The sequence below is a fragment of the Copadichromis virginalis genome, linkage group LG17 (assembly GCF_057382275.1).
Source record: "Copadichromis virginalis isolate Kocher_CV1m ecotype Utaka linkage group LG17, C_Virginalis_male_GT1.1, whole genome shotgun sequence".
Taxonomy (NCBI): domain Eukaryota; kingdom Metazoa; phylum Chordata; class Actinopteri; order Cichliformes; family Cichlidae; genus Copadichromis; species Copadichromis virginalis.
This window is the reverse complement of record NC_140634.1, coordinates 12,348,187-12,374,441: the sequence shown is the minus strand read 5'-3', so window position 1 is coordinate 12,374,441 and position 26,255 is coordinate 12,348,187. Positions and strand designations below refer to the sequence as shown.

At 40.6% G+C, this 26,255-nt stretch overlaps 1 protein-coding gene and 1 pseudogene across 1 annotated transcript; one reads left to right on the top strand and one right to left on the bottom strand.

Moving 5' to 3' along the window:
• Positions 1 to 1,065: 1,065 nt before the first annotated feature.
• LOC146689053 (fetuin-B-like) lies at positions 1,066 to 7,911 on the bottom strand. The gene is made up of 7 exons (XM_085436197.1): positions 7,625 to 7,911; positions 7,122 to 7,235; positions 6,559 to 6,646; positions 4,665 to 4,825; positions 3,400 to 3,513; positions 3,013 to 3,099; positions 1,066 to 2,835 (listed from the first exon to the last, which is right to left on the bottom strand). Exons 1-7 carry the CDS (start codon positions 7,838 to 7,840, stop codon positions 2,182 to 2,184), a joined length of 1,434 nt encoding a protein of 477 aa, XP_085292323.1. The 5' UTR covers positions 7,841 to 7,911; the 3' UTR covers positions 1,066 to 2,181.
• Positions 7,912 to 15,050: 7,139 nt separating this feature from the next.
• Positions 15,051 to 19,230, top strand: LOC146689052 (uncharacterized; annotated as a pseudogene).
• The last annotated feature ends 7,025 nt before the right edge of the window (positions 19,231 to 26,255 follow it).

The window sequence follows — 26,255 nt, the reverse complement described above, 5'->3', positions numbered from 1 at the left end:
AATGAAGTCACGCAGTCTTGATGAACAGGAATGCCTGTGAGCTTTCGATTAGCAGAACTCTTCTCAGCTCATCTCATCGAAGCTTAAAAGAAAGTGAGGGCCATTTGCAAAGCACTCCATCAGTGTAAGCCACTTCTCTGCTGCTGATTCTTCTTTTTATTTTATGTGTGCCAGTTCATACTTCCTCATAGTAACTGTAACTGGCAAATCTAAAAAGCTCATGTCAGTGGTATCATATAAAACTTAATGGGCTAGCAACAGTGGAGTGTGTGCTCTTTAGCTGTGCTTTTTGTTCATTTGATTTCTTTTTTCAAAATGAAGAAATCTATCTATTAGTTGAGTTTAGAAAAAGTTTGAGTTATGCTGCAGGAATCGATCAAAGAGTTTTGGATATACTTTTATCTTCTGTAAATATTTCTGTTGGAGTGTTTCCTGAAATGTGAATTAGAGGTTGACTCACTTTTTTCCTAATCGTTTTTGTCACATTAGCAAACACTCTGCATGCTCTTGTGCAGCCTGCTGTGCTAGAACAGATGCATTACATGAACATCAGCACCGTGTGAGTGTCTGAAAATAGTTTGAACTCGTACTGCTTTACTTCAGTAAAAGTCATAATCCTACTAAACTACAGTAATATGAAAAATGTTTTTGAATCAAAATACGGACATGTGTATTTTTGGTGCTGCTGTTCTATGTTTGTGTATAGGTGTGTGTGTGTGTGTGTGTGTATGTGGCAGAGCACCCGTTCTTCAGGCCTGGTGGGTGTGTCAGCCAGGCCACACCTGCGGAGGAGAATCACACACACCTGATCAAGCCTTGTCTGGGAGCTATTTAACAGTTTGGCTGAGCGCTCTTTGGCGCTGGATTGTTGTGTGAGACTCCACGTCAGTCATCTAGCGTCTGTGAGTGTATGCCTACTGGAATTAAGTGTCTTGATGGCTGCCTCTGTTATTTCCCCTCAGGAGGAGCGTGGAACACCGCAGGGCAGCAAGCACGGGGTGTGGGGACACACGGGAGTGGAGAGCACTGAGCATGGACTTTGGAGAAGAAGACACGACACGGGAGTCATGGAAGTGCACGGGGATTTATTGTCATTTTGCTGCCACTGTAAATAAACGCTTGTTCAGATTAAATAGAACAAAATACAAAGCATTAAAATATGTTAAAAACACAACAGCCTTAATAAACCCAGAGTAGTTTGGAGCCGGTAGTAGGGTTCATACGTCATCACTTAAAGATATCCCACCTGCTGTGAATGTTTTAATGCAGTACAGTTGTTATTATTATCACTTGTCACGTCCTCTTTATGACAGTTAAAATAAATAATTTTCATATAAGAAATAAAATTGTCTCATGTAAACTGTATATGGTGTTAAATAGGCCTATACTATTGTACTTTAATGTTAATCATAAGGGTGGTACTTCAACAGCCATATATTTTATGAGGTGGTACTCACTGTGAAAAGTCTGAGAACCACTGATCTACAGCAATAGTTCCTCAGGCTTACTGGACAATTTTCTGTTTTTCAGTTTTCCTTTGTACTTTAACCTTTTCAGCAGAATGTTTTCAGTTTTTAAGCCACTTAACACTAACCGATACATGATTCAAGGAGAAAAACATTACCTAAACCAAGGGATGTCAGCATTAATACATTACATGTAACTTAGCAACGAACTAATTTTAAAGTACCAAGCACCTAGCTGCAGAATCCCATATACACACACACCTTCACTGTGTACTGTACCACTGCACACGGTTGGAATGACAATAAAGCCACTTGTCTCAACTAAAGTGTACCTTCCCAGCAAACATGCCATTTGTGACCCATATGGGCCCATTGTCCCAGATTGCTCTCTGATGTTTCCTTTGAAATATAAATGTGTGTCGATGTTAGAAAGCACTTATGTAGTAAAAGCATAGAAAACAGTGCCTCTATGAATGAGTGAATGAGGTCGAATAAGAATGAAGTTCTATAAAGCACTTTGAGTCCTCAGGTAGCATAAGGAAACGCTATACGGTGTAAGAACCAGTCCATTCTCACACACACACACACACACACACACACACACACACACACACACACACACACACACACACACACACATTTATTTATTTATTTATATATTTCAGTAATTAAATGAGTTTTGCACACTGTGTTTATTACATTTTCATACACCACATTATGCAGCCGGCTTGAACATGGGGTCATTAGCAAAGAGAATCCCCACACCTTGATCCCCTCCCTTTTTGGTGGGGCACAGGGCAGAGACTGAGGTTGGGAAGGGCTCGATGGCGGGCTCCATCTGTCCGGGAACCTGAGGGTCAGGCTTAAGTGGGAGAGTGACTCCAACTCCAGGCCCACCGGCGGGGACATCAGGGAAGGAAGGCAAGGTCACAGGCTGGCCCAAGGCAGGCAGGACTATCACTGTTCCCTTTGCATCATCGTGGGGTGTGTTCTCATGTTCGTGCTCGTGGGGATGGTGGTGGTGCTCGTGTTCATGTAGGTGACCGTGCTTGTGGTCGTGGTCCAGAGCCAGCTCGTGGTCATGCTCATGGATGTGCACACCTACAGCGTGCTTGTTGTGTGCCTTGGCATGATGAGTGTGCACATGATCGTGGTTCAGACCGTGGTCGTGGGAGTGGTCCCAGTGCCTGTGGGAACTGCCTGTGGCATGGTCATGTGTTTGGTGGTGATTGTGGTCATCAGTTTGGTTCCTGTTGTGGCCATGATGCGAGTGGCTCTTGGTGTGGTCGTGGCTGTGTGAGTGTGTGTCGTTGTGGCTGTGGTCAGTCTCTCCACCCAGCAGGGGGAGCATCATCTGTCTCTTAGCAGCCTGGAGATTTTATACAGAGTGTACTATAATAAAGAGTTTACAAAACAGAGCCAGCCCAAGGCATAAGGAAACTAAGCGCCTTCTTAGGTCCCCCATCACCATTTATTACTTACACTGTTCCCTATGCGACTGAAGGATATTTGAACAATACAGATATGACATGTTAATGAGTCTTACCTCAGGCACATAGAGCTCACAGTCGACATTAATTTGCTCCTCATCAAAAAGAGGCTGGAAGAGGGATGCCTTACAGAAGCCCTTGTGCTGAGAAGAGAAAAAGAAGAAAAAACTTAAGAAAGCAGAGGATTGAGGATGCCTGTGGTTTTACTACGGTGGAACAATTACACATACTGAATGAAAAAGTAATCCTCTGCTGTCACAAACTAGTCAGTAGAACTTAGAACACACTGGATCAGAGCTTTGAGTGGAAAGCAGAGGTCTTTGATTGCAGCATTAAAACTAAAATGACCCCCTGATCAGAAAAGCCATACTGCACTGATCTCATCAACCCGTCTGACTACAACTTTACATGAGTGAGACTAATAATTCTTTCTCCTGACTCACAGCAAACTCGCAGTCCATAGGGGGGCAGTTCTCAGCCGTCACTGCTTCTGTGCTGTGGGGGCAGGTGGTCTCCTGGATGGTGTATTCCACACGGTAAATTGAACCTGCGACAACCTGGAAACACAAACACAAAAAGCATAACAATATGTCAATCTAAATGAGAGTCCATGATGAATAAAAGATCTTTCTTATCCCTGTTAATATTCTCATTCATTTCAGATTGATCGAGGGCTTTTCAGTGAACCTTTTGCACAAAGTGACAATACTGAACTATAACAGTTTAGCCCAGAAGTAATGACTGTATGCGCTAGTTTTTCAGTGTCACCCAGTGTTAGGTTGATTTTGATAATAGTTGTCATTGTTGTACTTAAATTAAACCTCGTCTTAAACTGTATGTTTAGAGATTTTTCTGTTCCTCCCCTACACATCTAGGATGGGGGGGGGGGGGGCAATCAGCTATAGTGTTTAACTGCAGACATTGCATGTAAGGTTCTGGGTGTCCTTATAGTAGGGGTGGGGGAAAAAATCGATACTGTGTAGTATCGTGATATTTTGTTTGCTAATAATGTATCGATACAGGGACAGCAGAAATCGATATTTTGTTACAAAAAAAGTTTTTGTGCTCTGACTTCAGAGCATGTTGATCAGCTCCTTTTTCTGAGCAAGAATCCTGACATTCCTTCAATGTCCAAATGTGTTTAACTTTTTTTTTGGCAGCAATAAACATGACAGTTTACTTATTTTAATTTAAGACATGTTTTATTTTAATTCAGTTTAAAACTTTTTTATTTAATGTAAAATTATATTTTGTTTTAATTTACTTTCAAGTTCTTCAGTTGCTGAAGGGGCTGCATAGTTTTTACAAATTGCATAGTTCAGAATAGCTATAATTGTACCAGATGGTTGCATTCAGTTAAGTTGGACTAGACTGTAATACAAACCGTTCAGTTTGTCAACAATAAAACTGACTGAAATGAGAGAAAGACTGAGTGCGAGACTTTGATATTAGATATAATGAATATTGATAAAGTTTACCTTTATGTACAGAATCTGAATATCGCAAAATATTTTTAAAAATTGCAATAATATCGTATCGTGTGTTAAGTATTGTGATAATATCGTATCGTGGGATGTATGGTGATTCCCACCTCTACCTTATAGGATGTTTTACTTCCTGGCCTAAGTAAGCCAGTAAGTATTTGGTTAGATAGCATGTTTCTATGTCACATATCTTGATGTTTCTTTTGGATATGTGGTAATCTGACCTGTGCAGTAGCACGGGAGATTTTGAGCAGAGTGAACCGATTGGCCAGCCTGCTCTGGTTGTGGAATTTCTCCAGAGACTTGGTCACAGTCTTCTGAACTTCAGCTTCCTCATTATTGCGAGGTAAATATGGACAGCCGGGACAGCTCTCATGCACCCTACCTGCAGGAATTGAGCAGAACAAAAAAGTGGTTTTACATGTTGGTGCTGCACGAAACCTGTAATTTCACCAAATTGTCTCTTTTTTTTTTTTTTTTTTTTTTTTGTGTCCCGTTTGGATCTTTAGCCATCAGAATTGTTGTCTTAAGGCCAAGAAAGATGCCAAGCGGATTTATTTTACCAAGTGGATCATCATGGCCTTGCCATATTGGTCCATTTGATTGACCTTTATTATAATTATGTATTTATTTTATTTTCAGTTGTTCAGGTGACCCGGTGAGAAGGGGGGAAGAAAGAAAAAAAACAACAACAACAAAAAAAACAAAACACCTGGGTCACCTGTATGGAGAAAAAAAACAGAAGAGAGAGCAAACAACAAAGAGCAACATAATAAAAAAAAACGGCACCATCACAATAAACTAGCTAGCAGTAGATATCAGTAGATACTAAATAATAAACGATATTGTGCAGCACGCAAGATAGACAGCGCACAATGTGCTTTGAGGCAGCAGCCAAGAAAGCTGTAGTCCGCGTCTGTGAATACCCGTGTGTACACCTGTGTGCATACCTGTGTGGATCAGCATGCTTGCATTCCAAAGGTTTCTCCATGTAACGATCTGCTAGGGAGTGAGGGGAGCCACAGCCCCGTCCTCCAGGGTATGAAGCAGGTATGGAGGAGATCAAAACTTCAGACATCCAGAGGCCCCCAGAACACAAGAGACCAAGGAAGACCAACAGAGGGGCAGCCGCGCCACTGTCCCAGTAAGAGCTGAGGAGAGTCCCAGATGAGGGCTCACTCAGCAGCCGCGGAGCAGAAGCCAGGGGGAGTTGCAGTGACGCGCCCGTGAGCTCCGCCGGCAGCCAGCTGTGCCTGAGTGACCGAGCCCCAGGCCGAGAGGCCGGGGGCACCCCACCTCCGAAGTGGCCCGAGCGAGCCCCAGGCTCCAGGCCCCGATAAGCGGCCGCCAAGGAGTGAGCCGGTGTGTACCCGGACGCCCATCCCCAGACACAAAGAACCACCAACGCACCGATGTCTGAGGGAGTCCGCCACTGGCAGGGGAAGTGGTGGTGGGTGGAGATAGGCCTCCAAACCTTGGAGGGCCCGAGATGTCCCCAGAGAGGTGGCGTCTGATACCCAACCTGACATATAGACACAGACATACAGGCACACACAGACACAAACATCCATTCCCACCCTCATGCTCTCATATGCACTTACTCCACACTCAACCAACGTGGAGACAGACATAAAGAGACGCTGTACACATGATCACACTCCCCAAGCGTACTCTACGAACCGGGTCTAGGTACCCTTGCCCCTGGAGGGGGGAACTGCACCCAGACCCAGGTGGTGTTACCCTTTTCCCTGCGGTGGGGGGAGGCAGACCGCCCCGACTCCGCAGCAGCAGGGAGGCCCCACACTCCAGACCGCAGTCGGACGGCCAACTCCTCCTAGCCCCCCTGCTCCAGCAGGCCGCAGAGAATGGGGGTGAGAGAAGACTCCAAACCTCCCTCCACCCGCTCATTGTAGTGTTGATGCATGTGTGTTCTAAGGTGCAATTAAAACCCAGGAGGGCATGGAGCTACCTGCCACCAAATTGTCTCATAAGGTGCAGCCTGTTTTTATTTTTCCTCCATAAAGTATGCTGCTGTATATGTAGAACTGGTTGTCATCATAGATATGATCGTTAAAAATCGCAACTCCTTTTTTCATATATATGTAATATTTTTCATACCTGGTCTGATAACACAGCTGTATTTGTAGAGGCGCTCCACTCTATGCACCTTATTGATGAAGATAGCAGCTTTGCACTGTCCATATACCTGCAAACACAAATACAATATATCAACACACCAAATTACTTTATTCCCCTTCCAACTTCTGAACTAATGCTTAGGGAACAAAAACCCAAGATGATCACTACGCTGAAACAGAAAGATTTGAGGATTTTAAGAAAGCCTTGCTGCGTTCTCTGTGTGTGCGCACTTAGAATAGAATAGAATAGAATACTTTTATTTGTCAATTTCTTCAAATGTACTTGCCATACAAAGGAATTGAAATTACGTTTCACACTGTCCCATGCGTAGACATTGACAACAATAAGGTGCAGATGCACAACAAAAACAGCCCTAACAATAAAGTAATAAATAGTAATATAATAATATAAATAGTGCTAAAAGAAATACTAAAAATATATATATAGCAGCAGGTGTGTGCAATTGCAATGCAAGTCAGGAATGTTTTTGTTTGTGTTTTTTTTTTTTGTTTGTGTGTGTGTGCGTGTGCGTGTGCTCTAACCTTGATATTTTCCCTTGGACGAATGTCACAGCTCTTCCAGTCCTTCCAGCTGAGAACACTGCAGTCGGTCTCCACAACATCCAGAGTGAGGTAGAAGACCACACCATTCTCTCCCTGTAATGCATGCACACACACACACGCACACACTTTATCAAGCAATGTTTACAGTCAATAAAAATGTAATTGAATTTAACAGCTTTCACTTGGTCACTTCCAGTGATTCATGGTACCTCCTAAACTTTCACACAAGTCACCTAAATTTGTTTTTCTTGTTTTTATTTTGACCATTTTAAGCCAGGTAGTGTCTGCAAAACACAAACACTATTTATGACGGTTTCCAAGCATCATGCATTCAGTAAACAGCCGGACTTACTGTCATAAAAAATGAATGTGATTAATTTCTGTTTCACCAAATCTGGCACTTTGTTAGAAAGTAATTCCACCCTAAACAGCACTGGTCTATCACACAGTAATAATACTGCAAGCTCAGCAGCATGGCTTACATGGCTCTTTATGTGGGCGTTGGACAGGTGGTGCAGGCTGAAGACGTAGCCCTCCTTCCTGTTCTGGTTGATTTTGGTAAGAGCCAGTTCAGCAGCTGCTTTTGTTGATGCGTCTTCACATGAGCCTGGCTCCATGCCACCATGCTCCACTGGTGCACCATTGATGGTCACACAACCCAACGCCAGCAGCAGTGATAACAGCACGCAGGTCTTCATGGTAAAGGCCTGGGACGACTCTCTTACACACTGTCACACTCGAGCTTCCAAAAGAGCTGTGTAGAGATGGAGAGGTCACATTTTATATCCTGCTACCCACATGTGCACACACACACACACACACACACACACACACACACACACACACACACACACACACACACACACACACACACACACACACACTTGCTTAATAAAGTTATCAGTTGTTAAATAAACAGGCTGTACACCCTCTCTTCTTTTGGATCAATAGGCACATGGTCCAGTGTTGCCACACAGTTGAGCCTAATCGACAACATGGCATAAAGTTTTGACCTTCTTCAGTTTGCTTAACCTTCTTCTTGAAGTGGTGAGAATGCTGTTATCCAGCTGTTGCAGTGTACTCACTCTCACCTGGATGGTACAGGTGGCATTGTTAGAATCATGTTTTTTTAAATTTCTCCGGTGCTTTAATTCCATTCAGCTACTTCTTCTGAGTGAGAAGCTGCTCAGGATGGCTGTCACCACCTTCTGAATGTTAGCAAGACTAAAGAGATGGGAGTTGACTTTCTGAGGAAAAAAACTGCGATATCATTGGTCAGAATGTGGAGGCGTTTGACTCAGTGAGGGACAGGAGGTCACTGAACAAACGGCTCTCCATCAAGGACAACCCATCACACCTGCTCCACTCCACACTGTTGAGGCAGCAGAGCCCCGTTTCTCTGAGATCGATTCAACCTCGCTGCCATAAAGAATGCTTTAGGAAATGATTCCTACCAATGAAGCTGTTTTTCTTAGATTTAAATGGTACATATTATTTATTAATGCATTTGCACTTCTGTCTTGCACTAACTTTGAACTAACTTTAGTTTTACACTTATATAACACAGCATTTTTCTTTTTCTGAATATTTAAAGGGCTTTTTACTACAAGCCTCACTCACCCAATCCAACATACATTCATAGGGTACTATTATTCAAGCTCTGTGTCTAATATTCATGAACAGACCCACAATCCAGTGTGCATCTTGAGCAACTCAAGATTCGGTTCCTTGTCCACACGTCATCAGGCAGCTTGGAGGCACCAAGGATATAGTGCCTCCAAAAGAATAGTCTTTCGCCCCTATACCCAGGTCAGACGACCGATTTGCACGTAGCTGCCATCACCAGTGTGTGAATGTGTGTGTGAATGGGTGAATGACTGGATATGTAAAGCACTTTGGGGTCCTTAGGGACTAGTAAAAGCGCTATATAAATACAGGCCATTTACCATTTACCATATAACCAGCAACTTTTTGCACAACCTGCTCTATATCCTGAGCCACAGCCAATCTCTCTGAAGAAGACTGCCTAAAGAAGAGCCGAGCCTGGATTTACCACTTGGGAGTGGAAGCTTCTTGTGGCCAGAACACAATGTATGCATTACACGCATAGCACACAAAATGTAAGACCATACACATGACAAGTTTCCCCACGCACATTTTCCTTTGTGTACAAGTTTACATCTGTAAATAAAGTCTTGTTAAAACTGAGTTTCTGTTGTCCGTGTCTGTATCTGTGCTTGGGTCCATGTTGCATACTGGCCTCTGGGCCCGCCTATGTCATGGCTGTAGGCCGACTCGGGAGAAAAGGACTCAAATGCAGGACGCAGGCGGAGAACTGGTTAATGTTTAAGTAACAAAGTTTATTTTCAAAGTAAGTGAATGTGCAACGAGACTATTAAACTGAACTGTGAGCAATGAGTATTAACATGTGCCATGAACAATGCTAAAGTTTTGAGCACTTATGGAACCTGAGCTATGCAAGCAACAAGAAAAACAAGAACTGCAGTTCTGTGATTTTGGGGCCAAAGGGGAAGTCAGACTGGATGGCAGGGTCCAGGGGGGTCAGAGTCACTGAAATAAGAGTAAACAAGCTCAGGTATGGTTCCAGGTGATTGCTGTCAGATGATGGTTCTGAATGTTCCTTTAAGCTGTTTACTTGCCACAGGTGGATCAGTAGCGTGGAGGGGAGAGTGGTAAGGAATCCAAAACTCCTGAAGTTGAGACAGGCAGGTGCGTGGAGTGAGCGATAGCCTTGGCTATAAAGACCGCTGAGAGGTCCAGCGTCCAAATGCAGGTTCTATGGAGAAGGTTGGTGTCTGGCAATCTGGTGAGTAGCTATGAACGAGAATCAAAAGGTAATTTACTATGACGTTCACAAAACACTATGTTGGCCTGCACTAACTCTGTTTGCTGAGAATCTCGCAAAGAGAAGTCGAGAGCGCTGGCCTTATAAGTTGACAGCTTAATTACCCACAGGTCAGAGCAATGAGCAGGAACACTGTGGCTCTGTATTATTGAAGGGTCTTTACCTTACAATATAGTGCTTTGAGGTGACCGTACTGTAGTTGTGATTCTGTGCTATACAGTATAAAATGGCGGGGGCATTGCAGAGTTGGAGTCTTCCTCTTCGTCCAACAGTGGAAGTTCCAAGTTGGTTAACTCGTCTCCTTCAGTGTTTGTAAAGAGATCCACCTTTCTCCTGGAGACATATAGACATTTAAAAAACAATTCTCTCTGTATTTGCTTTCTTTTTCTCCTCTTATATTTTAAGGCTCTGTAAACAAGGCTGTTGGTCAATCTGTGAATTACCTGTCTGTCATTTGGTGGACAGGAACTATTTTTTGGAGTGACACAAACATCTTTTTGTACTGTAAAGAGTTTGTACACAACATTCCAGAGGCATTTCCTGCATTATTATGTAAATAGTTGTATATACCTTTGTTGTTTCCAAAATTTATGCATAGGTTTTTGAAATTGACAAGTTGATAGAATGATTTGTTAAACATGCTTGTGGTTTTCACAGAAAAAAAATTTTTCCTAGTCTTATTTTATATTTGTGTGATTTTAGGTCAAAACGAAAAAAATAAATGCAAAATCAGATGCGAGATTGTTCTGGAAAGAATGATACCAAATGACAAGGCTGACCCTTTTAAAGCTGAAATATAATGGAAAAATTATGAGTAGCCAAAAATGGATAATTATCCCCCTGTACCTACAGGGTTAATATTAACACATATGCTAGTCTGAAAATGTTCTTTGTGGGGCCTTTTGGCAAACTGATGCTGGACTTCCAGTAAGGATGAGCAAACAGCTGGCATCTGCTGCTCTGCAAGCCAAAGGCTGGTTCAGAAAAAATGAGAGGTCATAGTGCATTGGGAAACAGGGTATGTTTATTTTTTAAAACTTAAATAGTCAGAAATCCTCATAGTTATTGTAACTGACAAATTCAGCTAATGATACTAACAACAGTGGAGCCAAAGCATTTTGTAAATACTCCAGCACTGAATACCAAAAGGAAATAGGTTGCAAACACATAAAACTTGTGTGACAATTCTCAAATATACCAATTTATTTGGCCAAGCCAACAAACATGCTAATGTTTCATCCTTTTAGCCTTCATCAGACTATGAAACACATTGGAGGTAATATATATTTCTGTCAGACGACCATATTGAAAGAGTCACAAAGTAAAGATTTTTTCTAATCTCTTAATAACAACAGTTTATATTAACAGTGCTTATACGCTTATATTCGTCAAACAAAGACAGCACTCAACATATTTCAGAACATGAAATCAGTTATTTTAAGAATATTATGAAGGTAAACACGGTTCTCCTGCCACTCTGCATTTCTTTGATCTTTAACATGTAATTGTCCCGCCAGAGAAGGCAATCTATATAAGCACTTTCTCAGAGAGAGAGAGAGATGTATTGGAGCTCAATGCTCAACACAGTGACACTTACAGTACTCATCTAAATGATTTGTCTTTAAAATACATTACGTGTAGGTTTGCAGTTGCTAGGCTCAACATACTGCGACCCACCATGAGAGATGAAGTTATAAAATCCTGGTCCGATGGTCGGAGAATATAAAAGATGAAAAAGGACCATAACAGATAAGCATTGCAAGCAGACTGAGTAACAGTTTATCCTTTTTTTTCTAGAAAATTTTCCTTTGCAGGGCCTGTTTGCACTGTGATGCTAGACTTCCCGTAAGAATAATCAAACTGCTGTGTGGCCAGACTTTTCTGGTTCAGACAAACTGACGGGTCATAGCATACTGTTGAACTGGGTAAATGGACTCAAAGAAATACAATTGTTTATTTTTAATAATTAATACTCATAGAAATTCTCAAAGTTAATAAACCCTGCAACATATTTAGGGTGTATACTGCCCTATCATAGCTGGGATAGGCTTCAGTCCACTTGGGATAAGGATAAGCAGAAGAGAGTGGATGTATGGATGGATGGATGGATAGTGTAACTCAGTGATTCCTGAGATTAGGGACAAAACAGGTTTTAATTTTCTAAAATATATTTTTTGATTTTTCAAAAACATATTTACATATAATTGTTACACAAAGGTTTGGCCGTCTCACCATGTTTTGGTACAATCTCCCAGGTGAAACATTTTTTAATAATTTATGCTTTTGCTGGAGAAGTGCAAGGTTTTTGTCAACACCGTCAGACACAAAGAAATGCAAAAATATATATTTTAAATTAAGTTGTTTCAGCTATTTTGACTATTAGCAGCTTCTCTATTCTATTTTTTATGCACATATGTTTTCAAAGTAATTATACTACATTTAAAAGTAAGATTGTTTTGGCTGTTTATTATTAGAGTTACAGTCATACATATTTTCAGAAGCTTGTATTTAATCTCTATAAGAAACAATCATATTAAGCAGGATGCAAATTACACATTTATTGAGAAAATTACGTATTTTTATTGGAAGATCATGAGGGAGGAAACTATATGGTTCTCCAAAAGAGAAAAATAAACAAAAACTCCAGTTGACAAGGTGCTAATGGTGGTGACACACTAGTAGAAAACAAGATTTTATTTCTTTCAAAATGACCATTAAACCTTAGCAACCTTTGTAATGTCACAAGACACATCATAACAATTCTGTTTTTGCACATGTCAAGTTCTACATCTTAACAGTTCACCAGCAAGTAGCTGCCTACTACTCCTTGATTCCTAAAGTACTCTGTGGTTGTGGACCCTGCTGTACTTTCTCTCCTTTTGTCTCTCTGTGCTTGTTTCCAAAACCTTCTCTTCTACCTTTTTTCTTGTCCTTTCAGATCACTGATGTTCTTTATTTTTCCCTCTTTCACTCTATTTCTCCATCTTTCCCTTTCCTTTATGAGAAACTCAAGCTGGCTGTTAATTTTTTCTCTCATTCTTTTTTGATCATCCCTGTTCCTTCTCTTTCATTCCTCTACTGACAGGTTCCCCTTTGCCATTCTAGTCTGAAATGTACCATTTTATAATCACTATAATTTTTCTGAACCTTATGCTTTTTTACAAATTAAGGATGAATATTCACAACACAATTATGCATTAAGCAATAGAAATGCTATCCGGTCTTTAAGTCTGATGTCATTAGTCATTTCCAGGTCCAAACTCTGCTGCAGATCCCAAAGTCAAAGGATCTCTGCGGCATCACTGAGAGTTACAAACTGTCTAAATTCTTTCATCTTTAATAAAATGATCAGTGTGTGGCTCTACCAGGTGTAACATCCAGGCATCCATGAAAACAGAATATATGAAATTTAACAGAGTTAGAAGTTAGATTGCTTGTTTCCCCCTAAACATGATATACCAGCTGAATGAATGCTAACTTTTTTCCACTTGATAAAAGTTAACGTGAGGGTTCGGTTAGGCTGACAGTGATCACTGACTGTTTTTAGGGGCTTGCTCAGATGTAATAGAACAAGATAAAAAGCATTAAAACATTTTAACAGCACAACAGGCTTAATAAACACAGAGTAGTTTGGGCCCGGAAGCAGGATTCATACATCATCACTTAAAGAACAGCTCTCGGGGCAGAGATAGCTCAGTAGATGCCACATGATCGGAAGGTTGGGCATTCAACCAACAGCGGCTATCCTGGATTGGTAGCTGCCCACTGCATCACTGAGTGAATGGGTTAAATGCAGAGTACTAAGCATTTTCCTACAGGATTAATAATGTATACATAAACAATGAGATTCAAGATAAGTCAAATTTGATAATATTTGACACATCTGTGAAGCAGAAATATCAGTAAAACACACAGGAAGTAATATATCTGAAATATTAGTAAAAAATAACTTCATATAAATGGTGAATAGCACACTTTTGTGACATTTGTCAACACCATTAGAAAAAGGGTCAACACCGTCAGACAAAAAATCCTGATGGTGTTGACGTCATGTTTTTCTGACAGAAACCATCTTGTTTTTCATCATTTGTTTATGGCCTCTACAATCTACCTAAATTAAGCTCTTTTTACAAAACAAAATAAATAAATCTTGGTTTACATCGACTTTGGTGTTGACGCGCTATGGTTGTGACACAGAGTTTTATCAGAAAGGTGTGTCATAAATGAAATAAAAATAAAATAAATTATCACAGCAGTGACCTCATGGCATGTGTACCAAACAGGAAGTGGTAAAGGGGTCCTCAGAGTGTAAGCTACCCACAATAATTCCCGATTCTTTTCTACTAGAAAAAAGTAGGGAAAAATTTTTTCAATTGCATATTTTTGATATTATATAATGTTATTGACTTAAATACTTAGTGACGAAAGCCATGATGTTTAATTTTACATTACTTTTACTTTTTTTCCCTGTATTTTAATATTATCACACCTGCTTCTGGACAATGGATTTTTAAGGTACTGGTAATCTATTGTACCATTTAAAATAAATATATATGTATAAAAAATGCAAATTCATGCTTTTGTTGCATAAACATTGCCTTGGTTTGTCTGTTAGTCAGTGTGGTTAACACTTGTATTCATATTTTTAACCCCAAAATTGGGTTTTATCTGGCGGACATGTTTTGTCCCTTATCTCAAGAATCACTGAGTAACCAAACGGGGGCCACCGTGAGGTTTTCCAGCTCTTGGTGCCTCATCAGCTACATACCAATGTGCTCCACCTGGTTCGTGGTTCGGTGGCTGCGGGTCACTTCGGAGTCACCATAACTTTGCAAAGACTTCGGTCCTGGTTCTACTGGCCAGGGTATCACCAAGATGTAGAGCTCCATCAGTATGATGCTTGCACTGCCCAGAAGGGGCCATCAGAATGGCCCCCACTTGCAACAGTATCAGGTGGGGGCTCCCATGGAAGGTGTTGGGGTAGTCATCCTTGGCCGTTTCCCTACCACTAACCTAGGGAACCGCTATGTCCTTTTCCTGCCATGGACTACTTCACCAAGAGACCTGAAGCATATACTGTCGCCGCCCAGAGTGCTGTTACCACAGCTGAGTGTCTGGTCAATGAGAAACATAATACTCAAAGAAGGGGGGAAGGTCTTGCACCCGGCAGGTGTGGGTTTATAGCCCATAGAGGAAAAAAGGCCTTGCCAGCATTGCCTTCCCCAAAACCTCCAAGATTTGGCTGAATGTAATCTGTTGTAATCTGTATGTTATCTCCCATCATGCCTCTGGCAAACTGTGCTTCATGTTAAGTTTAAGGAAATTGTCTTTGCTGTATCTGTTATTGTTATCAAACTTACTTAGTTTTGTTCCTGCATATTGTGCTGTGTTGTTTTAACATACAGCTGTTGTTATAGTGGAAAAGAGATGTTACACCATAAGTGAAGATATATGCAGGGTTACTGACCCTCTTGGAAGCACAGTGTTGGGTGTCTTCTCAATGGTGAATAAACAAGCTCCCCCTTGTGTGTCACTGGGATAAGAGGCATTATCTAGAGAGCCAGCACCTAATTGTGAAATCTCTGCTATGTGAGTGCTGAGCTTGGTCCAATATTTTGCATGACAAACAGGAAACATCTCTTAAGGACATGACTTTCAGATACTAATCCTCAGTCTTTGGTAATTTTTTAGGCCTGACACTTATTTATGTTTTTTGCTCCTCAACTTCCTCAGATTTATAAAGCTAATGATTCTTTGCGAATAATCTTGATTATTGGCAGAAGTACAACTATATGTCTGCTAAATGCAACTAACTTTACATTTGTTATAGATTCAACTAAACAAACTGTATGTTTTTGCAATAGGCTGCTAGAAACAAAGTGCCTAAAGACACTATTTAAAGTACACTGAAAAAATGGGAATTGGCAGGCTTTTGAATTTGCACAAATGAATTTAGTTAATGCTACACAAGCCTTTCATGTTTCTCTTATTTACATGATTAAATAAAGTACCATTTACTTGATTATAAACAATACTGAGACTACTCATTTTTCTTGCATTGATTTAAAGTGACTAAATTAGAATACTAAAACCATTGTAATCATGTTTGACAACAACCGGAAATGATGCAATATATTCAAAGACAACAACTAAATATGATTGGATAATAAGACCTAGAGTCTTATCCAATAAGACAACAACATAATTTAAGGAGAGCGCAATTGACCGCCAGATTCTGGAAGACTGTTTAGCCACATGCAACCTTTGGCACTGAGTCAGGCATACTGAGAAGGTAAGTAATTTAAATACATTTGTTTTAGTTGGGTACGTTTTCACAGATGTGTTGTAGTGCATGCTATATAAAAATTAATCTGTAATGCATCTACATGTTGTTTTTACAGTGCTAGCTAAAGTTGGTATTAGCTTTGTGGCTAAAACTGAAAAATAGTAACAAATTGCAGCTGTTGTCGGTCAGATATGGAATTTATGCATGTGACAGAGAGCACTGACGTTTTTGATGGCTTAGCAAGTTAAAACATCACTGAGAGAGCGCAGTAGTGTTTGTGTTACTCGTGCTAGTTATGGCTACAGTGGCTAATTAGTCCGGCTGTAACCGTCAGAGTTTAAGAAGCTGGGAGCCCCACAGTGCTATACCTTAATTCTTGCTGCTGACACGCAGCAGTTATAATAAGGATCCTGCCACCTTAGACGTGGGTTTAAGAACCTGTGCCCATAAATGCCAAATCATTTTTCCATTTAGTCATTGTTTTAGGTGAAGTGTCACTTACTTGACTATTCTATTGGTCACGGCCAAGTAATACAGCAGATATCTACAAGGAGATAAGTTTGTTCAACAGACTATGTCTTATTAAGTGATGTATTGTGAATTTTCCAACATCGGCCCAAAACAAATTAGGACCCTTTCCCCCCCTCTTTTTTTCTAGTTTGTGTAGAACATATGTGAGCTGCTTCTCAAAACATTATGTATAAATGAGGGAAAGATTGGTACTTTAAAGAAACCATTGATGCTCTTCTGGACTGGAATACCTTTTTTCAATTAAAATTAATGTTTTTTGTGATGGTAGAATTTTTACCTTTATGATTACAGAAGTCAAAACATCAGATGATGATAGCTTACTATCTAAACTCCCCATCTCTTGGCAAGTCTGAATTAGAGAGCTCAGCTGTATCGGCCTTTCTAGTGGATTTAAAGAGTTAAAGAGGAGATAGCTTAAGTCATTAGGTACATATTCCCTGACATTCTAGAGGTCAACCTTGCACAGTGTGTGACATTAAAGGGCATAACTTATAGAAATGGAATGGTACTGGCCCAAAGGGCAGCAGGTGGATTGCCAGAATACTGAAAAACCATATCTGCATTGTACCACAGCATATTCTACATTGTCAGAGAGCTTGGTGGCTGGTACAGAGAGCACGACAGAGCTTTTGAGCTCAACCCAGTATCATCAAGAATATTCACTCTCATTTCACTCTGTGAACTCCTTGAAACTTATCCATTGGTTGTCTATGAGATTGGATCAGTCCACATTGTGACTTTAAAAAGGCATATAGAAATAAAAGGTGTTCATATAAGTGTAATAGGTTCAGTCGCATGTATTTCATTAGATAAATTCTTCTTTTTTATGTCTGATCTTTATAACTTTGACTATTGGGTATGGATAGCTTTATGAAAACTAAACTGAAAGGATTCTTTCTGAATATGTCATTCTTTTTTGCCTACAGTCCTATGGTCCTAAAGACTGTTTTGTCTCACTCTCTAATGGAGCGCCTGAATCAACTGAGGATCTCATCGTTGAAGTCAAGAGACAGTGTTGTCTTCAGGGCAGTTTCAGACTTCAGTTTATGGATTCCTTGTTTGGGAATGAGTTTCTTAACCTCACCTCAGTTTCAGAAGTAGCAGACAAAGGGACTCTTAAAGCTATTGACATGCCAAAGCCCACCACATGGACATAAAAAAAGAGTAACAGAGTTGGTGAAACTCAAGATGGAAAAGACTTTTTCATACAGAAGACATGAAGTTGTCCATGATGCACCAATGGTGGAGGCTTTCATGGCAAGATGGCCTGATCTATTTGATTTCCATGAGGTAAGGTTTGCCTCATACACGGTGTTCTTGTGGTATTAGCCTAAAATGGTTAAGGCACAGTTGTTATTTGACAGCCCATTTCTTCAGTATGAGTGATTGCAGCCTTCTTCCAGGTAGTAAACCTTTGAAGCTCATTCCTCTGTGCTCATGTTTTCAGATCAACACTGAGTTTAAGAGAATTGCCACCATCCCCCCTCAAACAAAGTTCCTGGCTCAGCTGGATCTCCACTTGGACAACCTGGTGAAGTTGGTCAACAGAAGAGGAGAGCTTGGACTAATACTGAAAAGAATTGTGGCATAAATGGATAATGTAAGTGATAAAGCCTGAATTTCAAATGTTTTCCCATGATAAATTCTCTCATATTGTATTTTTACATCTGCTTGTTTTTTTAACCTTCACTTTGTCAACTTATTATTAATTGCCAGTAAACCTATTATTAATTTGTGTGCCTTTACTTTAAAAACATTCATGTAAAGTACACTATTAAAACTTAAATGAAGGACAAGGGCTGAATGAAGATGCTAATTACATACATTTCATTTCAGTGCAAAGATGTTGATGCTGCGTCTGTCAAGGGAGTGTGTATCTACATGGGTGAAGACGCTGGCATGCTTATCCGGGAGTATGTGGTATGTACTTGTCTTTTTTTTTCTTCTTTTTTTTCAGACTTTCCACAGTTTGTCATATTACTTACTTGGCATGAAATGACTAACGTGGCTTCTTTTTTACAGGGCATCGAAGAACGTGCCATCAGTGAGACTGTTGAAGACACCACTGTTTGAATTTATCTTCTTAAAGAGCAAGCTTCAGCAGATGAACAAGAGTTGTCCTTGCAGGCATCAGGGTGGCGAAGACTTTGGATAATGTAGCATTTGCTGTGATAATGCTATTTGGACTCATGTATGCATTAAACCTTGCTTACCCTGCGGACCTGCGCTACAACTTTGACGTTTTCCAGAAGGTTTTCATGGAACTGGATGGAGCTAAACTCTCTAAAGTTCTTGCTTTCAAAAACCATCTGTTTCATTGAGAAGTCAAAGACTGCACTTCTGCAATTCTTTGCAGTTTTTCATTTTGTGTTCAGTAACGTTATACTGCTTATGTTTTTATTGCTTTCCCCTCATGTGACTGCAATGCAGGATGATTCTTCCTTTTGGTATCATGTTCTAAGAAATTTTTACTGACGATTTTTAGCAATATGTTCTAAGTCAACCTTAATGTCCTGCTTACATGTTTAAAATGAAGATTAAAATTCATGTAGGTGTTTGGTATTAGTTATGTAACAATGTCATTTAAGGCTCAACTTAGTTGAAATCTTGTACAGATAAATACTTGTACAGAAGCTGAAACTGTTGTCAAATAATACACAAGTTATATTTTGTAAATCTGTTTACTCATAAAAGCGTGTTGCTTTTTTCAGGTAGTCTTAATTTAGTTTACATTTTCAATTGTGTAATTAATTCAAATGTTATATGTAAGAGATGACAGGATCATCTATAAGCACTTTCTTTTATTTGCTGCTGAGGTCAGTTTTTTGTGATATATTTGCAAATATATTCTCAAACTAACTTTTTCTTTTAGTTATTTCTGCAGGCTCTATTTAAAAATGTGTTAACAAGTTTATATGGATGTGATTTTGGATTTGTTCATGGCAGAATTGCTGCTTTCACTGCTGTTACAGTTTAATAAAGGTGAATTGTTCAGTAGCACTCACAGTCTTTGCCTTTTTTTTTGTCAATAATGATCAGTTAATATTTCAATTGAAAAAATTAAGTAGGATTTAAAGCCATAAGTTGTGTTGCAGGAACATAATTGCAATGTGTTTACATTACATAATATCATTGCGTACGACTGGCAAATAAAAATAAGTTGGTGTTAAACATTAAAATATATTGACATTATGCAATACATTGATGTTAAGATAACCGATTAATATTAGTACATCAAACATGATTTTTTTAAGTAATCTAATGTAAATAAAATACTTTGATTTGACAAGCATTAATTACTTGAGGGAAAGTGGAAAATTAAGTCAGTCATACTTGTTCATATTATGTGGGACCGATGTACAAAATAAAATCAAGTAAATTGAAATAACTTTTTTTTTCAGTGTAGGCTCTTAGCTGAGTTTTGTGTTTTGCGTAGACACCAGTTCTTTCTTTGAGCTATGTGCCTTTTCTCTAGCTGTGGGTTCTCAATAATGACAGTAATGACAGAGCTGACGAGACAGGGGAAACGTAAACTGAACACACTCACATCAGACAGAGACCTTCAGAATAAAACAGGAAACTTACAGACACAGAGAACCAGACAAGACACTGAACTTAACAGACCAAGGGCGTAGATTTGGCATGGACGGAAGGGACATGTCCCCACCTATATCCAGCGATTATTGAATTTTACCCACCAATAATTTGATCTCTTCAAGTAAAAGAAAAACACATAAAAAGAAAGAAAAAAAAAGATCTGTCAAAGTGGGAGAAAGAGTTAAATTACATTCTCCACTGTAGTCCTACATCATGTAACAAATATGGCCAATGTGATTGGCTGTGCCTTTAAGGGAGCTCTGTTTAGTTTTAGCAACAGCAAACCTGGGGTCCGTTCTTCGTACCTCGCTTACTACATCCAAGATCAAATGACACATCCAAGATCAAATCATCGCGCTAACTTTGAGCTCGCTATTCCGGTTCTCCGAACACACCTGTTGTTGACGATTAGTATAGCTGGATGAAGTAATGTGAGATCACTGGGTGTCGTAACAGGGGCTACGCATCGATAGTAGAAACATTGATCGGCAACCCTTTGATTGGTCGGCGAAAATGTCGAAGGAGCGCGCTCAGTATTTTTCGGCAGCAGAGCAAGAACTCTTGATTGAGGGATTTCAGGAGTTTCAGAGTTTAATTAAAACGGAAGGGAACACTGCAAAGGCTGCAAAAGCAAGGAGAGAGGGCTGGCAGAAAGTTGCTGACAAATTAAACTCGTAAGTAATTTAATAATAATAATAATAATAATAATGGATTGGATTTATATAGTGCTTTTCAAGGCACCCAAAGCGCTTTACAATGCCACTATTCATTCACTCTCACATTGACACACTGGTGGAAGCAGCTACGGTTGTAGCCACAGCTGCCCTGGGGCAGGCTGACAGAAGCGAGGCTGCCATATCGCGCCATCGGCCCCTCTGGCCAACACCAGTAGGCGGTAGGGTAAATTTATTATATTATATTACATTATATCACATTATATTATATTACATTATATCCTCTTTCACATCAGAGCCACAACAGGACCCACTAGAACATGGGAACAAGTAAAAGTGAAATATAAGAATATTCTACAGAATGGTAATATTTATCACTTATATTGCTTTTAGTCTCTTGAAAAGAGACCCTGAAGTAATCTGTTTGTTTATAACAGCAACCAAGAAAAGGGCAGAGCAAAAAAAAGACAGGTGGTGGTCCTGCACCCCCTCGTCAACAAGCTGGTTAAGTAAATAATACCCTCACGGGAAAATCGATATCTCTCTATGAGCACACTGTCGCGCTGAGATAAAGGATCCTGTCTATCCCGCAATATACGCTGAATTCTGAGGACTCTCCTTATCAATCTTGCACCTTCCGCAATGGGTGGCTCGCGGATACGGACAGGACATGGCTGCGACAGACTTCCCAAATCCACCTTCGCTTTTATAGCCGTGGTCTCTCATCTTGATTACATTAAGTAATTTACTATTACTACTCTAAAATATGAATTACATCTGAAATAATCAAATACATGAAATAGAATGATTAATAGTACATTTCCCTTTTTTTAGGAAATGACCTGTATGTATCTGTATGAAATCAATGAAAGGATCAAGTACTGCATTATCTTTAGTTACATTGATAATATTTATTGATGGTAAAACAGTGGCAAAATATCGCTGTTGCTTTCGTATAAATGAAGCGGACATACCTGAGTGGCCGCGATCTAATCTTGTTTACATAAAGTAAGCCTGCTCCCGAGCAGGTCTACGCTTACGGATCTGTTGCTATGACAGCAAGTCCCGTATGAGCTTCGGGGAACCGAACGATCCAAGATCACACGAAATCGTCAACAATCAAATCCAGCTAACTTACTTAGCGAGGTACGAAGAATGGACCCCAAGTACTGCATTATCTTTAGTTACATTGATAATATTTATTTATGGTAAAACAGTGGTGGAATATCGCTGTTGCTTTCGTATAAATGAAGCGGACATACCTGCGTGGCCGCGATCTAATCCTGTTTACATAAAGTAAGCCTGCTCCCGAGCAGGTTTACGCTTACGGATCTGTTGCTATGACAGCAAGTCCCGGATGAGCTTCGGAGAACCGAACGATCCAAGCTCACGCAAAATCGTCAACAATCAAATCCAGCTAACTTACTTAGCGAGGTATGAAGAACAGACCCCTGAACTGCGAGGACCTGCAAGGGAGGATGGCAGCACAAAGGAAGAACCTGGATATAAGAAAGTATTTTTCAAAGAAACCTGTAAGTCACTTAAAGCCAAGTTCACTCATAAAATGTGTCCGTCATAATAACGTTACAGGCTATGCTAGGCTTTGGCCCACATCAGTCTAAAACTGTATGTAACCATGAATAACGTGCTTTGGAAACTAACTGCACAACAGGGAGCACTATTAGTTATCTCAGTCTCAGAGCAGCATTTCTAATTTTGATCGAAACTGTCAGAGAAAACGGCAGCCTCGAGCAAGCCAGGATATTAGTTTACAGAGGCTGTTAAAATTATATGTCTAACGTGGTCAACAATGACTGAAATGAGATTAAACAATTCTGCTGTATGTCCACCAGGAGAGACTGGACAGTATAGATGTAAAACAAACATGCCAACAGTTTATCTCAGTTAACGAGAGGAGAAGGCATGTGTTTGGCTCCTTCACATAGTGGACATTGAGCTCATCTCTGACGGGGATGAGTCTGCCTACAGGAGGGAGGTTGAACGTCTGGTGTCTTGGTGCAGCCACAACAACCTGGTGCTGAATGCCCAGAAGACAGTGGAGATTATTGTGGACTTCAGGAAGCACACAGCCCCACTCCCCCCCATCATCCTGACTGACACCCCCATCACCTCTGTGGACTCATTCCGCTTCCTGGGTACCACCATCACCCAGGACCTGAAGTGGGAGCCCACCATCACCTCCGTCATCAAGAAAGCCCAGCAGAGGATGTACTTCCTGAGGCAGCTGAAGAAATTCAACCTGCCAACACGGACGATGATGCAATTCTACACTGCAATCATCGAGTCCATCCTCACCTCCTCCATCACCGTGTGGTACGCTGGAGCCACTATCAGGGACAAACAGAGACTGCAGCGTGTTGTGCGCTCTGCTGAGAAGGTGATTGGCTGCAGACTCCCATCTCTGCAGGACCTGTACACCTCCAGGACACTGCGGCGTGCAGCCCGGATCTCAGCTGACCCTTCTCACCCTGGACACAGTCTGTTTGACCTGCTCCCCTCAGGCAGGAGGCTCCGGTCCATTCGCACCAGAACCTCTCGCCACAAGAACAGTTTCTTCCCCTCTGCTGTTGGACACATGAACAATAACCACATGACTGTCCCCGCCACTAACACATGACCCTACGCTGTGTCACTGCATCATTTCATGTCTGGCACTGATCACCACCTGCACTCATGTATATATCTTTCTACGTAGCACTCATAATTCTTATTCTCATGTATATATCTCATGTATATGTCATGCACATATCTTTCTTTCTACATAGCACTTTAATTCTTATTGTCTGCACTGAAGCACCGCAGCAATTTCCTAATGTTGTAAACCTCAACATCTGGCAATAAACCCATTCTGATTCTGATTCTGATTGTGTGGGACACCAGGGGCCCGTTCTTCGTACCTCGCTAAGTAAGTTAGCTGGATTAGATTGTTGACGATTTCGCGTGATCTTGGATCGTTCGGTTCCCCGAAGCTCATCCGGGACTTGCTGCCATAGCAATAGAGCCGTAAGCGTAAACCTGCTCGGGAGCAGGTTTACTTTATGTAAACAGGATTAGATCGCGGCCACGCAGGTATGTCCGCTTCATTTATACGAAAGCAACAGCGATATTCCACCACTGTTTCACCATAAATAAATAACATCAATGTAACTGAAGATAATGCAGCACTTGATCCTGTTATTGATTTCACACAGATACATACAGGTCATTTCCTAAAAAAGGGAAATGTAGCCTACTATTAACATTCTATTACATGTATGTGATTATTACAGATGTAATTCATATTTTAGAGTAGTAATTGTTGTGATATTTTGATACCATGGTAGCATTTACAGGATATTGTTTTATAGTGATATTATACAGGAAAACTGTTACTCAATAAGGCCCATTTACTAGTTGTTTTTCTCTTTCTCTGTGACCCAAGAATTAATGTGTAAGAATCACAGGATGGTACCTCAAGGTCGAAAACACCACAGAGATCACTTCTTTACTCCCATCCTCCCTTCTTTATCTCCTAGAAAAGAGCTTGTTAAAGGCCAGGTGGTTTGTTTCAGAATTCACTAATGAAAGAACTCTGTATTCTATGTCTAGGAGTGTATTTTGCTGGAATGATCATAAATTGTAGCTGAACTGATAAACTACACAAAGGATACTTCTTTGCTCAGAAGGCAGGAAGACGTTTCCTTATTTGGTCTGTACCGGTTTGAACTGAGAATCTGCTGACACACGAACCTTTTTTTTCCTCTATATAAACTGTTGTACTGAATAAACCTTTGAGTTGATTGTGGGAGAGCAACCTGAAACAGTCTATGTATCACTTTGTTCTCCTAACTGCTCCCGGCGCTGTAACTAACCCGCTGAACGGCATACTTGAGCGTTACTTTGAATAATTAGGAATCTTATAAGGAAAGGACAAAACTCTGCTTATCGGTGATCACGCCTCGGAGGAAACCCGATCCACGGATGAACCCGGGACGGAGATTTCTTTCAGTAATTGCAAATTACTTCGTGTAATCAAGATGGGAGACCACGGCTATAGAAGCGAAGGTGGATTTGGGAAGCCTGTCGCAGCCATGTCCTGTCCGTATACGTGAGCAACCCATTGCGGAAGGTGCAAGATTGATAAGGAGAGTCCTCAGAATCCAGCGCATATTGCGGGACAGACAGGATCCTTTAGCTCAGCGCGACAGCGTGCTCATTGAGAGATATCGATATTCCCGTGAGGGTATTATTTACTTAACCAACTTTTTGACGAGGGGGTGCAGGACCACCACCTGTCTTTTGTTGCTCTGCCCTTTTCTTGGTTGCTGTTATGAACAAACAAACAGATTATTTCAGGGTCTCTTTCCAAGAGACGAAAAGCAATATAAGTGATAAATATTACCATTCTGTAGAATATTCTTATATTTCACGTTTACCTGTTCCCATGTTCTAGTGGGTCCTGTTGTGGCTCTAATGTGAAAGGGGATATAATATAACATAATATAATATAATGTAATATAATATTAGATAATATAGTGTAATATAATAAATCTACCCTACCGCCTACTGGTGTTGGCCAGAGGGGCCGATGGCGCGATATGGCAGCCTGGCTTCTGTCAGTCTGCCCCAGGGCAGCTGTGGCTACAACTGTAGCTGCCTCCACCAGTGTGTGAATGTGAGAGTGACTGAATAGTGGTATTGTCATGCGCTTTGGGTGCCTTGAAAAGCGCTATATAAATCCACTCCATTATTATTATTATTGTTATTATTAAATTACTTACGAGTTTAATTTGTCAGCAACTTTCTGCCAGCCCTCTTTCCTTGCTTTTGCAGCCTTGCGTTCTGATTAAACTCTGAAACTCCTGAAATCCCTCACTCAGGAGTTCTTGCTCTGCTGCCGAAAAATACCGAGCGCTCTCCTTCGACATTTTCGCCGACCAATCAGCAGAGATGGGCAGTAACGCGTTACTTGTAACGCGTTACTGTAATCTGATTACTTTTTTCAAGTAACGAGTAAAGTAAGGGATTACTATTGCAAAATCGGTAATTAGATTACCGTTACTTTCCCGTAGGAACGCTGCGTTACTGCGTTACTAAAACCGTGATTTTTTTTGCGAGAATGTCTCATGACAGTGACGTAAGCAAGTGCGACGTTGGTG

Excerpts from the sequence above, each read along its gene's own strand:
- LOC146689053 (XM_085436197.1), bottom strand. The coding sequence starts at position 7,840 with ATGAAGACCTGCGTGCTGTTATCACTGCTGCTGGCGTTGGGTTGTGTG. Across the intron at positions 4,826-6,558 it reads CAGCTGTGTTATCAGACCAG|GTAGGGTGCATGAGAGCTGT; the intron begins GTATGAAAAATA and ends CAATTCCTGCAG. Across the intron at positions 3,100-3,399 it reads CTATGGACTGCGAGTTTGCT|CACAAGGGCTTCTGTAAGGC; the intron begins GTGAGTCAGGAG and ends TTCTCTTCTCAG.